General features: G+C 44.0%; 1 protein-coding gene across 2 annotated transcripts in view; it reads left to right on the top strand.

Moving 5' to 3' along the window:
- LOC126334541 (nuclear pore complex protein Nup85) overlaps positions 1-14,436 on the top strand; it is a 124,846-nt gene that overhangs the window by 14,964 nt on the left and 95,446 nt on the right. For both annotated transcript variants that reach the window (XM_049996906.1, XM_049996905.1), the window contains exon 3: positions 8,410-8,596. In XM_049996906.1, coding sequence (XP_049852863.1) covers positions 8,410-8,596 — 187 coding nt within the window. The remainder of the gene's footprint in view (positions 1-8,409; positions 8,597-14,436) is intronic.

Below are 14,436 nucleotides of genomic sequence, written 5' to 3'. Positions count from 1 at the left end.
CTCTCTAACCTCCCCCCCGCTCTCTCTAACCTCCCCCCCGCTCTCTCTAACCTCCCCCCCGCTCTCTCTAACCTCCCCCCCGCTCTCTCTAACCTCCCCCCCGCTCTCTCTAACCTCCCCCCCGCTCTCTCTAACCTCCCCCCCGCTCTCTCTAACCTCCCCCCCGCTCTCTCTAACCTCCCCCCCGCTCTCTCTAACCTCCCCCCCGCTCTCTCTAACCTCCCCCCCGCTCTCTCTAACCTCCCCCCCGCTCTCTCTAACCTCCCCCCCGCTCTCTCTAACCTCCCCCCCGCTCTCTCTAACCTCCCCCCCGCTCTCTCTAACCTCCCCCCCGCTCTCTCTAACCTCCCCCCCCGCTCTCTCTAACCTCCCCCCCCGCTCTCTCTAACCTCCCCCCCGCTCTCTCTAACCTCCCCCCCGCTCTCTCTAACCTCCCCCCCGCTCTCTCTAACCTCCCCCCCGCTCTCTCTAACCTCCCCCCCGCTCTCTCTAACCTCCCCCCCGCTCTCTCTAACCTCCCCCCCGCTCTCTCTAACCTCCCCCCCGCTCTCTCTAACCTCCCCCCCGCTCTCTCTAACCTCCCCCCCGCTCTCTCTAACCCCCCCCCCGCTCTCTCTAACCTCCCCCCCGCTCTCTCTAACCTCCCCCCCGCTCTCTCTAACCTCCCCCCTCCCCCGACGCTCTCTCTAACCTCCCCCCTCCCCCGACGCTCTCTCTAACCTCCCCCCTCCCCCGACGCTCTCTCTAACCTCCCCCCTCCCCCGACGCTCTCTCTAACCTCCCCCCTCCCCCGACGCTCTCTCTAACCTCCCCCCTCCCCCGACGCTCTCCCTAACCTCCTCCCCCCCCCCCCGACGCTCTCTCCTAACCACCCCCCCCCCCCCACCATCTTTCCATCGCAGTGGTGGGAGAGCACCATCATTCCCGCGCTCAAATGCAGTAAAAACCTGCTTGATGTGGATAGCTATCGGCCCATCAGCCTCACCAACGTTCTTTGTAAGCTGCTGGAATGTACGGTGTGTTCGCAGTTGGGTTGGGTCCTCACGTGGCCTACTAGCTTCTACCAGGGTTGCTCTACCACTAACATTCTTGTGTCCCTCGAGTCTGCCACCCCATCAGTCTTTTCCAGATGCAACACCTGGTTGCCGTCCTTTTTTTATTTTTTTTATTTATGAAAAGCTTATGACACGACCTAGCGACGTCATATCCTTGCCACTTTATACAAGTTTGGTCTCTGAGGTCTGCTCCTGATTTCTATCCAAAATTTCCTGTCACTTCGTACTTTTCGTGTCCAAATTGGTGCCTCCCATAGTTCCCCCATGTCCAGGAGAATGGGATCCTGCAGGGCTCTGTATTGAGTGTATCTCTATTTTTAATGGCCATTAATGGTCTAGCAGCAGCTGTAGGGCTGTCCGTCTCACCTTCTCTGTCTGTGTATTTCGTACTGCTCCACCAGTACTAGTGTTGCTGAGCGGTGCCTACAGGGAGCCATCCACAAGGCGCAGTCATGGGCTCTAGTGCACGGTTTCCAGATTTCAGCCACAAAGTCTTGTGTTATGCACTTCTGTTGGTGTCGTAGTGTTCATCCGGAACCAAAACTTTACCTTAATGATCCATTCACTGTAGTGTAGACATGACTGGTATTCTGGTTTTCGTCATCCAATTGACTTGAGTTCCTCATCTTAGTCAGCTTAAGTGGAAGTGCTGGCAGCATCTCAATGCCCTCTGTTGCCTGAGCAACAGCAACTAGGATGCAGATCACTCTTCGCTGCTGCACCTCTACAAAGCCCTTGTCCAATCCTGCCTTGACTATGGGAGTGTGGTTTATGGTTCGGCGGCGCCCTCAGCATTGCCTTTACTTGACCCAGTGCACCACTGTTGCATTCGCCTAACAACAGGAGCTTTTAGGACGAGTTCAGTGACCAGTGTCCTGGTGGAGGCTGGAGTCCTTCTATTGCAGGTGAGGCATGCACAACTGCTGGCCAGTTACGGTGCACATGTTTGCAGTTCTCCTGCACATCCAAATTACCGTCTTCTTTCCCCCCACCCCCTCTCTGCATTTCATCTCCTGCATCAGCGGCCCAGGTGAGGACTACTAATTACTGTTAGTGTCCGATCCCTTCTTTCCGAACTAGAGTCCTTGCTTTTACCACATATACTTGAGGTCCATCCACCTCGATGGCATACCCCTAGCCCGCAGCTTCGCCTGGAACTTTCACCTGTCTGTAAGGACTCAGTTAACCCCGTGTCTCTCCCCCGCCACTTTCTTTCGATTCTTGACATGTACCGAGGCTGTGAAGTGGCTTACACCGACAGCTCGATGACTGATAATAATGTCAGCTTCACGTATGTCCATGGAAGACTAATTGAACAGCATTCCTTACACAATGGCTGCAGTGGTTTCATTGCTGAGCTGGTGGCTATATCTCATGTTCTTGAGCACATTCGTTCATGCCCTGGGGAGGCATAACTTTTGTGTACTGACTCGTTGAGCAGCCTACAAGCTATCGACCAGTGCTACCCTAGTCACCCAATGGGAGCAACCATCCAGGAGTCCATCTATGCCGTGGAATGGTCCAGTCGTTGAGTAGTTTTTGTCTGGATCCCAGGTCACATCAAAATCCCAGGCAAAAAACTTGTCAACAGGCTGGCCAAACAGGCTACGCACAAACCGCTTGTGGAGATTGGCTTTTCTGCAACTGGCCTGCGTTCAGTACTTGCCGCAAGGTTTTGCGGCTTTCGGAGACAGAATGGTGTAACCTTAGTACGCACAACAAACTGTGTGCCCTTAAGGAGACTGTGAATGTGTGGAAGACCTCAATGCGTGCCTCTGGCAGGGACTCCGTGGTTCTCTGTTGGCTCCATATTGGTCATGCTTGAGTGACACATTGCTACCTCCTGCACTGTGATGACCCACCTCAATGTCAGTGCAGCGCCCAGCTGACAGTGGCCCATATCTTGGTGAGCTGTCCTCCTTTGGCTGCCCTGTGACAGACTCTTCAGTTATTGGATTCATTGCCATTAATTTTAGCTGACAACACCTCATCGGCTAATTTAGTTTTAAGTTTTATATGTGACTGTGGGTTTTATCATTCTGTATACGTTTCCGTGCATGTCCTTTGTCCCTTTGTGTTCTCCTCTCCAATGCTTGTAGGATGGATGTTTTAATGTGCCGCAGAGTAGCTGGCTTTTCCTTTTTATTCTCATGGTCGGCCAGCCACGCTCGTCTGCTGTCTTGTTTTATCCTTTCTACCTTTTTCTAGCTTCTCCCTGTGGTTTTCGTTTCCTGTTTTGTCCATAGTAGTGTTGGTTGTCCTTCTGTCGTTCTTCTGGTTCTTCCGTTCTCCTGTTATTGTGCTGTAAATCTCCTTTCTTTTCTTCTTTCCCTTGTGTAATTATTTTACCATGAACAAGGGACCGATGACCTCGCAGTTTGGTCCCACCTCCCCTCCTTTAAACCAACCAATCACTCTGCAGCAGAGTGTGCACTAATATGAAACTTCCTGGCAGATTAAAATTCTATGGAGGACCAAGATTCGAATTTAGGACCTTTGCAAGAGAGCTTCTGTGAAGCTTGGAAGGTAGGAGAACAGGTACTGGCAGAAATAAAACTGTGAGGTTGAGCAGTGAGTCTCGCTTGGGTAGCTCAGTTGGTAGAGCACTTTCCCATGGAAGGCAAAGGTCCTGAGTTTGAATCACGGTCGGCACACAGTTTTAATCTATCAGAAAATTTCATACTGATTCACACTCTGCTGTAGAGTGAAAATTTAATTCTGGAAAGATTTCCCAGGTTGTGGCTAAGCCATGTTTCCACAATATCCTTTCTTCCGGGAGTGCTAGTTTCGCAAGGATCACAGCAGAGTTTCTGTGAAGCTTGGAAGGTAGGAGATGAGGTACTGGTGAAAGTAAAGCTGTGAGGATGGGTCACGAAATGTGCTTGGATAACTCAATCAGTACAGCATTCACCCGTGAAATGCAAAGGTCCTAACTTCAAGAGTCTCGGCATAGTTTTAATCTTCCAGGAAGTTTCATAGCCTGTCACTTCCTTGTTGTTGCTGGACAGAGTCACTACCAAATTGGGTCTTTTGAAGAGCCAAGTGGTAGCTGCATGCCTTTGCTTTTACCTTTGGCCATTCTATGAGATTGCATTAATGAAACTGTGCTAGATGGCTCAGACATGACGACCCATGCCGCTGGTACTGGTATTCCTCTTAGGTCCCTGGCCTCTGCCATCATGGGGCAAAGACATTGTAATAGCTGTTCAGGATCACTGAAGAGGCCAGCAACCTTTGAAACAACGTCCTTCGCAGACCAGTCTTATCAGTTTTAAGCAGCTTTCTGCTAAAGCTTGCTCTTTAAATAAACATGGTAAGAAGAAATGCTGTGAACACTGTCTCCTCCTTGAAGATGTATACTACTTCATCCCTGGTGTCAGCCAAGCTACATAGTCTTCTGGGCTGCCTATGATTCTGGATCTCGCCCTTCAGGATGATCTTCGTATGGATGTGTCAGTTTTGCTGAACACCTTGTGACCTTCTTTACAATACCCCCCCCCCCCCCCCATATTTAGCACATACTCCTTCCCCAAAACTGAATCATATGAAGAACCTTTTACTGATCAGGAACTCCTTAAGTCCCTTGGCACAAAATGTCCCAACACCTGAATGTTACTTCTACCCAGGTTCTTCACTTTTATTTGGCTTGCAAGTGTTGTCACTTCACAGTGGGGAACTAGTATAGTCACCCCAGTTCTTGGTCCAGGCAAAAATACAGCATCTCTCAACAGCTACTGACTGATTAGCTTCACCATCATGCTCCACAAAGTGCTTGAAAGGATTGTTGCTCACACATTATGCGGGTTCTTGAGTTTTGGGGCATTTTGTCTCCCTATCGGTGTTCTTTCTAGGAGAGATACAGGTAATCCACAACTGACCATGTGGTCCAGTTGGCAACAGCAATCCTTTGTGAAACTGCAACACCTCATTGCAGTTTTTTACTACATAAGGCATACTACACCACATATTGTCATCACGTTTTACTTACCCTCCATGACTAGGGCTTTCAGGGCTCACTTCAGTTGGCTCTCAATGGGTCCAAGAGGATAACCAGAAGACCACAGGTCACCCTTGTGGTTTACTTAGATGACTTTTAGCATTTGCTGCCTAACCCATCAGTAACTGGGACCAAATGTCAGCTCCAAGATGCTATGCAATATGTCTCTGTGCAGACACTTTCCCAGTGTTTCCAGTTCTCTTGCCAGTCATACATTCGGCATGGTGGTACAGGTCATCCTGACACCGATCTCTCATTGGGATCCCAGTACTTGGAAGTTGTTGCAGAGTCCCATTTTTGGGAATTTTTGATAAAAAGCTGACTTGGCTGCTCTTTACTCATCAACTGAAGAGTAGCTGCATGAAGCAGCTTAATGCTCACTGTATCATTGCTCACACTTCGTGGTACTCTTTTCCCATATTTACTGGTTCCTCGTTTCATTCTAACTGGACTGTGGTCACCAGGTTTAAGGCTCTTTAGTTCCCACAACTTTGAAATTATTAGATCCAGTTCATCATTGTGGAGCTCTAGATACTGGCACCTTCTGGACTAGACCCATAGACAATCTCCTTGCCGAAGCACTGCCCTTACCTCTTAGGCTCCAACAGTACCAACTCTTGGTCCCCTATGCAGCCTTCATTCGACAATTGCTTGATTATCCAATGTATCCAATTCTTTTCGCATACAAGGAGTATCTACCTTCTGATACCCACCCCTAATTGGAATTATCAGTTGGAATCTGCCATACAGCCCTCTGCCAGGATTTCTACCTCTTTTTCTGCCTGGAATGTGCTCACTGTGTTTTCGTGTGCACCCTCTCTCCACGTTGTTTGTGTCCAAGCTACAAATTAGGACCAATCTCTTTCAAGGTCCTAAAGTCTGTCGCCTCCATGACCTTTCGTCATCTGTTATGTTCAGGAGTTTCAGGGTGCTAACCATACTTTACACTGACAGCTCTAAAACTGTGAATAAGTTGGGATATGTTTTTACATCCTCTGCCAGTCAGGAATACCATTCATCACTAGGACCATACAGTGTTATTACGGTGATACTGATAGCCGTTAACAGAGCCTTCCACTTTATTGAACATGCCTTCCTTAACTGTGGTTTAATATTTAGTGACTGAATGAGCAGTTTTCAAACTGCTGAACAGTGTTAATCTTATCACTCTGAGGGAGTTGCTGTTCATGACCTTTTCACTGAACTTACTGCACAGTACTTGGAGTCATACTGACTGTGTGTCTGCCTCGTGATGGCAGGGTATTGCGTGTTGTCCTTAGGTTAGTTAGGTTTAAGTAGTTCTAAGTTCCAGGGGACTGATGACCATAGATGTTAAGTCCCATAGTGCTCAGAGCCATTTGAACCATTTAAACTGACTGCTTGCGAGGTACTTGGTGTCAAAGTCCCAAGTTGTAGCTCTTCCAGTGAATGAACTGGCCAACAGTCATCCCGTTGACTTTGCCAGTTCCATGTGCACATTTGTTGGGTGCAAATAAGACCTCTACTCAGAAATGGAATGACATCTAGTTGGCTAATGTCCTCCTAATAAACCAACCAACCCTTGCCTCTGCAGTTGTCATATCAAGGGTAACCCATAGTTTTATTTTATATAATGAGCAACCTCCACATTGTATATGTGGAGCCTTACAGACAATAGCTGATATCCTGGTGGAATGCCCCATTCTTGTGGCCCCCTCATGAATTCTTTGCCTTAAATACTGGCAGACAATCCCTGGGTGGTTGAACTGATTCTGAGTTTTCTCCATGAAGCTGGTTTTTATTTGCAGATGTAACAGTTCAAGCTACCTTCAGGATAGGGACAAGATGGTTGAAATTGAGTCTCTCTTGCTGGGTCTGGAGGCCTCAGACCCCACCTCATTGATCAGGTCACTCTTTCATCCCTCTCTTACTCTGTTGTAATTGCTTTTAGACACAGTTAGTCTCATTTTGTGTCACACCTTATTTTCTATTTTAGAGGTAGCACTGTGTTGAAGATTGGGTACTCTTTGGTCCCTTGACTGCACTGGAGCAGGATTGGCATGGATGGGGATAGGGCGACTCCCATTTCATGCAGAATCCCTGAGGCACCAACTTGCTACCTTTCCTCTTTCTCCCCTCTCATTTTTATTATTGACTGTCCGCTTGATGTCCAGTACATTTTTAGCCTTCTCACTTTTACTGTTCTGAATAAACTGATAGGACATTCTTTGCTTCACAACTGTCTTCACCCACCATCACGCTGGCAGGAGTCAGATGGACGGGCCCTTCCTAGCTATTGGATGAGAGCTGAGAGATGTCTCGTCTGTTCTGACATATGTACTAGCCCACTCCATACACATCTCCATAAATGTATTCTCGGCTCAGACATCAGTATTGACTTAAGTGCCTCCATCTTACTGCTCCTATGTGATTTCATTATGAGGAAACATACTTCACTGATGTCACTAATTCCAGATGAACTACGCCTTGATTGAGGGATTGATACCCATGCTTTTTAGTCCCCTGACCCTCAATCAATCAACCAACCCCCCCAAAGGTCTCTGTCAATTACATACTCATAAAACCGAACAAGAGCAGGGAGTTGTTGCGTTTTTTCATTGTTATCTTTTTACATCCAATTAATCACAGAAAATTTCAGACTGTACCAGACATTTACGTAGCAACTGGAGAAAAAGCAGGTAGGATAATACTTTTGACAACTGTCAAACAGTCTCTTAAGTTTTGTTCAACATTAACATCTGTTGTTTAGTGTGAGTGTAAATATCTTCTCGTACAGCAGGCAAGACCACCAATAAAGAAATCTGATACAATTTGTGTGAAAATGCTTTGGGATCAAATGGTTGTTTGGATGCACTTCAGTAACTTTGAGGTCTTGAGCACACTTTTTATTATTTCTGAAATCGCCTATTGCATTTCGATATTCTGTCACTTAAAGACAATACTATTTGCCATAGAAAATTGTTCAATAGATACATCGTATCTTGTCAACATTTTTAACCAAGAATTTGGCCTTGCGTGTATTATCGTTTCATCATTTTCAAAGGCAATTTTTGGAAGAAATAAAGTGTGGTCAAGAAATCTGACAGTTATTAAAATGAAATAAAAAATCATTTTTGATGAAAATGTAACTGTTGAGATTTTAGTATTGTTATGTAATACAGCAGACTTGTTCCACATCATTTGTACACGTGTAGATATTCAGTTATAGCACAAAAATTTTCTTAAAACTGCTTTCTCGCTCCTCAGATTCAAGTGAAATGCAAATTTATAAATTAGTGTTTGAACATTTAGTGGCAAAACATACCGCCTATAAATTTTGGTGTGCAATATTTTAACATTTGTTTTCTTTTCTTTCAGAAAGAAAAGTACAGACTACGGAAGTAAAGTTACATCACCTGAGACAAAATATTGTATTATTCCATCCAGTTACAAGGAAGCTTATAAATGAATCCAATGGGGCATTCTTGGCTGGTCAAAAAATTGCAAAAAAGGAGAGTGCAAGTGAAGTAAGATCCAGACTGCTGAAACTTAGCCGGCAGTACAGGCAAGGAAGATAGTTCCATTATTGTTTTTATTGGTTTGTACAGTACATTGCTTCTCTGGAGAAATAAATCTTTAACATAATGCAGCACAGTAAGTAATTCAGCCTTCATTGGCAAGGTATTTTTTTTCTTTTAGTGTACCTAGGTTTTGATGACAATAATAGTATCTTCTTCAGAATCTATAAATTAACCCATACGGACCTATATTAAACATTGAAATACATCATCAATCTAATGATTTCACAATAAGAAAAATTGTGATACTTACAAAAACTAAATTATTTTTAGAGGCAGACATTGGCCATGTCACATGATAAAACTAATACAGAATAAAGATGCATAATCATAAGATTATATACGTCAATACTAAAAACAATAATGAAAACGTAGAGCCAGGAATAAGGGTCACACGTAAGCAACAAGGAAACTAAGCATCGCAAGCAGTTCTGCAGGCTCGGCCAGCGGCCAAGCGCATGCGCGAATGCACGCGCATCCGCTAGAGATAAGCTTTCTCAAAATTACTTGGCACAATGTAAATTGTAAACAAAATGTGTCGGGAAACAGTCCTGAAAGTGGACAAATGCCTACCTATGGTACAGTACATTAAACAATTTTCTTAAGAACTAGCTACGAAGCTAGGGCAAAAAACTTTTCATTAAAATATTAAAATAAAAGGGCGAAACCCCACTACAGTAACTAATAAATTAGTATGGGAGACACAGATGTGAGAAGCATGAAATATCTTGAACATAAAACAGGCAAATTAAGAACCACCTTTGCAACTGGTGTCATTACCAATATAATACAAGTATAGGGAAACATACTAAACAAACACACTATAATAAAGGGGCAAAGCAGATAGGAAACACCATCGACCATTCGAAGTGGGCGATGGGTCAACTCCACTGGAGTAAAGGTTGAAATCCTTCGAAATAATTTATATTTTTTAGTTGCAGCTGATCATTAAGTAAATTTTTTCTATCAATAGTACGATGTTTAAAAATTTACAATTCTTCAAGGGTGTCTAACTTACATCCTTTGGCTTCATCATGCAAAAGTTCTATATATTTTAGAGGCTTGGGAGCATGGACCATTCGGACAAGGTGTTCAGCAAATGTAGATCCTAGTGTTCCATCACCGCTTTTAGTCAGCAGATGCTCTTTAAACATAACAGACAGAACCCTTCCTCTCTGGCCAATGTAATAACAGGGACAGGGATGGTTTATCAGTACCTTTTCAAGAGAATGGACTAAATTCTTTTTGAGGTTGTCAGTGGTAGAGTAAGAAACTTTACGCCCTAGGTTTTTTAATCAACGACCTACCTTGTAGGATACATTACCTCTAAAGGAAACTGATATGTATTTCATTGTCTGGTCTTGATTGTTGGTACCTGACCTAGAATGGTTGGTAGTCTTCCTTTGTGTTTTTTTGTTAAACAACTGTCTCACTATACTGGGATTATATCCATTATACTGAGCGATGTTTTCGAGGGCCTTTAGTTTGTTCTGTAAATTGTCTGGCGAAAGCGGAATGGAAAGGGCTCGAGGGATACTCGATTGAAAGATGGCCATTTTATGGGCCTGGGGATGGGTGGAATCAGCTGGGATATGTCGGAATAGGTTGCTTTTGAAAATGTTGAAATCTATTTTATTGCCAATAACATTTTTCGAAAAGCAACCTATTCTGACAACTTCAAACATCATCAGGCCCCTAAAATAGCCTTCTTTCACTCGAGTATCCATCGAGTCCTTTCCATTCCACTTTCACCACACAATTTACAGATCAGTATAGTAGGGCAGTTGTTTAGCAAAATCCGCGAAGGAGGATTACCACCCTTTCCAGGTCAGGTACCCACAATCAAGACCAGGCAACGAAATACATATCAGTTCCCTTTATAGGGAGGAAGGGCGCTGTCTGTTAGGTTTAAAGAGCATCTGCTGACCTAAAGTGGTGATGGAACACAAGGATCTACATTTGCTGACCGTCTTGTCCAAATGGCCCATGCTCCCAAACCTCTAAAAGATATTGAACATTTGCATAATGAAGTCAGAGGATGTAAGTTAGACACCCTTGAAGAATTGTAAATTTTTAAACATCTTACTATTGATAGAGAGAATTTACTTAATGATCAGCTGCAACCAAAAAAATAGAAAATATTCTGGAGGATTTCAACATTTACTCCAGTGGAGTTGACCCACGGCCCACTTCGAATGGCCGATGGTGTTTCCTGTCTGCTTTACTCCTTCATTATAGTGCATTTATTTAGTGTGTCTCCATATACAAGGTGTTACAAAAAGGTACAGCCAAACGTTCAGGATACATTCCTCACACACAAATAAAGAAAAGATGTTATATGGACATCTGTCCGGAAACGCTTAATTTCCATGTTAGAGCTCATTTTAGTTTCGTCACTATGTAATGTACTTCCTCGATTCAGCCAATTGAAGGAAGGTAATGTTGAGTTCAGTGCTTGTGTTGACATGCGACTCGTTGCTCTACGGTACTAGCATAAAGCACATCAGTACGTAGCATCAACAGGTTAGTGTTCATCACAAACATGGTTTTGCAGTCAGTGCACTGTTTACAAATGCGGAGTTGGCAGATGCCCATTTGATGTATGGATTAGCATGGGGCAATAGCCGTGGCGCGGTACGTTTGCATCGAGACAGATTTCCAGAACAAAGGTGTCCTGACAGGAAGACGTTCGAAGCAATTGATCTGCATCTTAGGGAGCACGGAACATTCCAGCCTATGACTCGCGACTGGGGAAGCCTAGAACGACGAGGATACCTGCAATGGACGAGGCAATTCGTGCAGTTGACAATAACTCTAATGTCAGCGTCAGAGAAGTTGCTGCTGTACAAGGTAACGTTGACCACGTCACTGTATGGAGTGTGCTTCGGGAGAACCAGTTGTTTCCGTACCATTCCCAGCATGTGCAGGCACTATCAGCAGCTGATTGGCCTCCACGGGTACACTTCTGCGAATGGTTCATCCAACAATGTGTCAATCCTCATGTCATTGCAAATGTTCTCTTTATGAATGAAGCTTAATTCCAACCTGATGAAATTGTAAAGTTTCACAATCAACATGTGTGGGCAGACGAGAATCCGCACGCAATTGTGCAATCACGTCATCAACACAGATTTTCTGTGAACATTTGGGGAGGCATTGTTGTGATGTCTTGATTGGGCCCCATGTTCTTCCACCTACGCTCAGTGGAGCACGTTATCATGATTTCATACGGAATACTCGACCTGTGCTGCTAGAACATGTGCCTTTACAAGTACGACATCCACGCTCTCCTGACCTCAACCCTCTTGACTTCATTTATGGTAGCATTTGAAAGCTCTTGTCTATGCAATCCCGGTACCAAATGTAGAGACTCTTCGTGCTCGTATTGTGGACGGCTGTGATACAATACACCATTCTCCAGGGCTGCATCAGCGCATCAGGGATTCCATGCGACGGAGGGTGGATGCATCTATCCTCGCTAACGCAGGAGGTTTTGAACATTTCCTGTAACAGAGTATTTGAAGTCACGCTGGTATGTTCTGTTGCTATGTGTTTCCGTTCCATGATTAATGTGATTTGAAGAGAAGTAATAAAATGAGCTCTAACATGGAAAGTAAGCGTTCCCGGACACATGTACACACAACCTTTTTTTTTTTTTTTTTTTTTTTTTTTTTTTTTTTTTTTTTTTTTTTTTTTTTTTTTTTTTAAGGAATGTTTCCTGAAAGTTTGGCAGTACCTTTTTGTAACACCCTGTATTTTGTATTATACTGCTAATGACACCAGTTGTAAATGTGTTTATTAATTTACCTGTTTTATGTTCATACTTCACACACCTGTGTCTCCCGTACTAATCTATTATTTGCTGTAGTGGGGTTTTGCCCTCTTATTTTAATATTTGAATGCAAAGGTGTTTTTTTGGTTTAGCTTAGTAGCTAGTTCTTAAGAAAATTGTTTAATGTGCTGTACCATAGGTAGGCATTTATCCATTTGCAAGACTGTTTCCTGTCACATTTTGTTCACAATTTAAGTTGCACCAAGTAATTTTGAGAAAGCTTATCTCTAAAGTGTGCGCTTATGCGTGCATTCACGCGTGCGCTTGGCCGCTTTACGAGCCTCACCGTGGAACTGCTCGCAATACTTAGTTTTCTTGTTGCTTATGTGTGACCCTTATTCCTGCCCTGGCGTAGCTCCGTCTACGTTTTTTAGTATACACAGACATAATCTTATGATTATGTGTCTTTGTTCTGTATTACTTTTATTCTGTGGCATGGCCAATGTTTGGCCCTCAAAATAATGTACATTTTGTAAATGTCATGATTTTTCTTATTGTGAAATCATTAGATTGATGATGTATTTCAATGTTTAATATATGTCCATATGGGTTAATTTATAGGTTCTGAAGAAGATATCATTATTGGCATCAAAAGCTAGGTAAACTAAAACAAAAATTACCTTTCAATCTCTGCAGAGATATAGTGGAAAAGGACAAACTCTCATAAATGTAAACAAAGTAGCTGTTTCAAGTTATGTGTATGTATGCGTAGTTATTTACCTTTGTATCTAGTGTCTTCACCCATACTGGTAAATTATTTTGTCATATTGGTAAATTAATGATTGTAAATTTATATGAAATTTAGAGAGTTCTGTTAAGTGCTAAAATTTAAGTTCATATAAATACAAAAGAGAAATTCAACATCAGCATTACATTAACATAATATTGAACCATGCATAACTCATTTCACTCCTTCATGCAACTGTGATGTACCCCCGCTGCCCCAAATCACCCCCTGTTAACTTTCCAGAATTTCTTAACCTCAAACCTTGCCTCACCATCATTCCCCAAATCCCTCAACGTGCTACTAACCTTATATCCACAGCAAGAACTGCTGTCAACAATATAAAAACTGATCCCAACCTTGTAATCCTACCTGTGGACAAAGGCTCCACCTTTGTTGTTTTGAACCACAAGGATTACTTGGTCGAAGGACTTTGCCAGCTGTCAGATACTTCGACCTACAAACCTTGCCACAGTGACCCCATATTGGAAATCCAGCAGGATCTCCAGTCACACTCAAATCCTTAGGCCCATCGTATGATTCCTCAAGTTAGGAAGCCTAACCACCCAGGACACCCCATTGTGGTCAGTTACTGTGTTCCCACTGAGAGAATTTCTGCTCTCATATACCAACACCTTCAACCTATTACCTGGAACCTACCCTCCTATACAAAAGATACCATCTATTTCCTCCACAGACTCTCCACAATTCCTGTCCCTTTACCACATGGTGCCTTGCTCATCACTATTGATGCCATCTCCCTGTAATCTAGCATTCCTAATGCCCATGGCCTTACCGCTATTGAACACTACCTTTCCTAAACAACCTCCGTCCTTGTCGCCATGACCAACTATATCCTCACCCACAATTACTTCTCTTTTGAAGGCATACCTACAAACAAATCCGGGGTACAGCCATGGGCACCCACATGGCAGAATCCTTCCTAAAAACCCAGAATCCCAAACCCCTCACCAGGTTCAGATTCATTGGTGGTATCTTTGCTATCTGGATCGAAGGTGAGGACACCCTATCTACATTCCTCCAGGATTTCATTAACTTCCCCCATTTGCTTCACATGGTCCTACTCAACCCATCAAGCCAGCTTCCTAAATGTTGCCCTCCAACTCATAGATGGCTGCATCAGTGCCCCCATCCATATCAAACGTACTAACACCATCAATATCTCCACTTCAACAGCTGCGACCCATTCCATACCAAGAAGTCCCTTCCATACAGCCTAGCCAACCGTGGTCATAGCATCTGCGGTGAGG

This window comes from Schistocerca gregaria, chromosome 2, assembly GCF_023897955.1.
Source record: "Schistocerca gregaria isolate iqSchGreg1 chromosome 2, iqSchGreg1.2, whole genome shotgun sequence".
Classification (NCBI taxonomy): Eukaryota; Metazoa; Arthropoda; class Insecta; order Orthoptera; family Acrididae; genus Schistocerca; species Schistocerca gregaria.
This window is presented reverse-complemented; position numbering and strand designations above follow the sequence as displayed.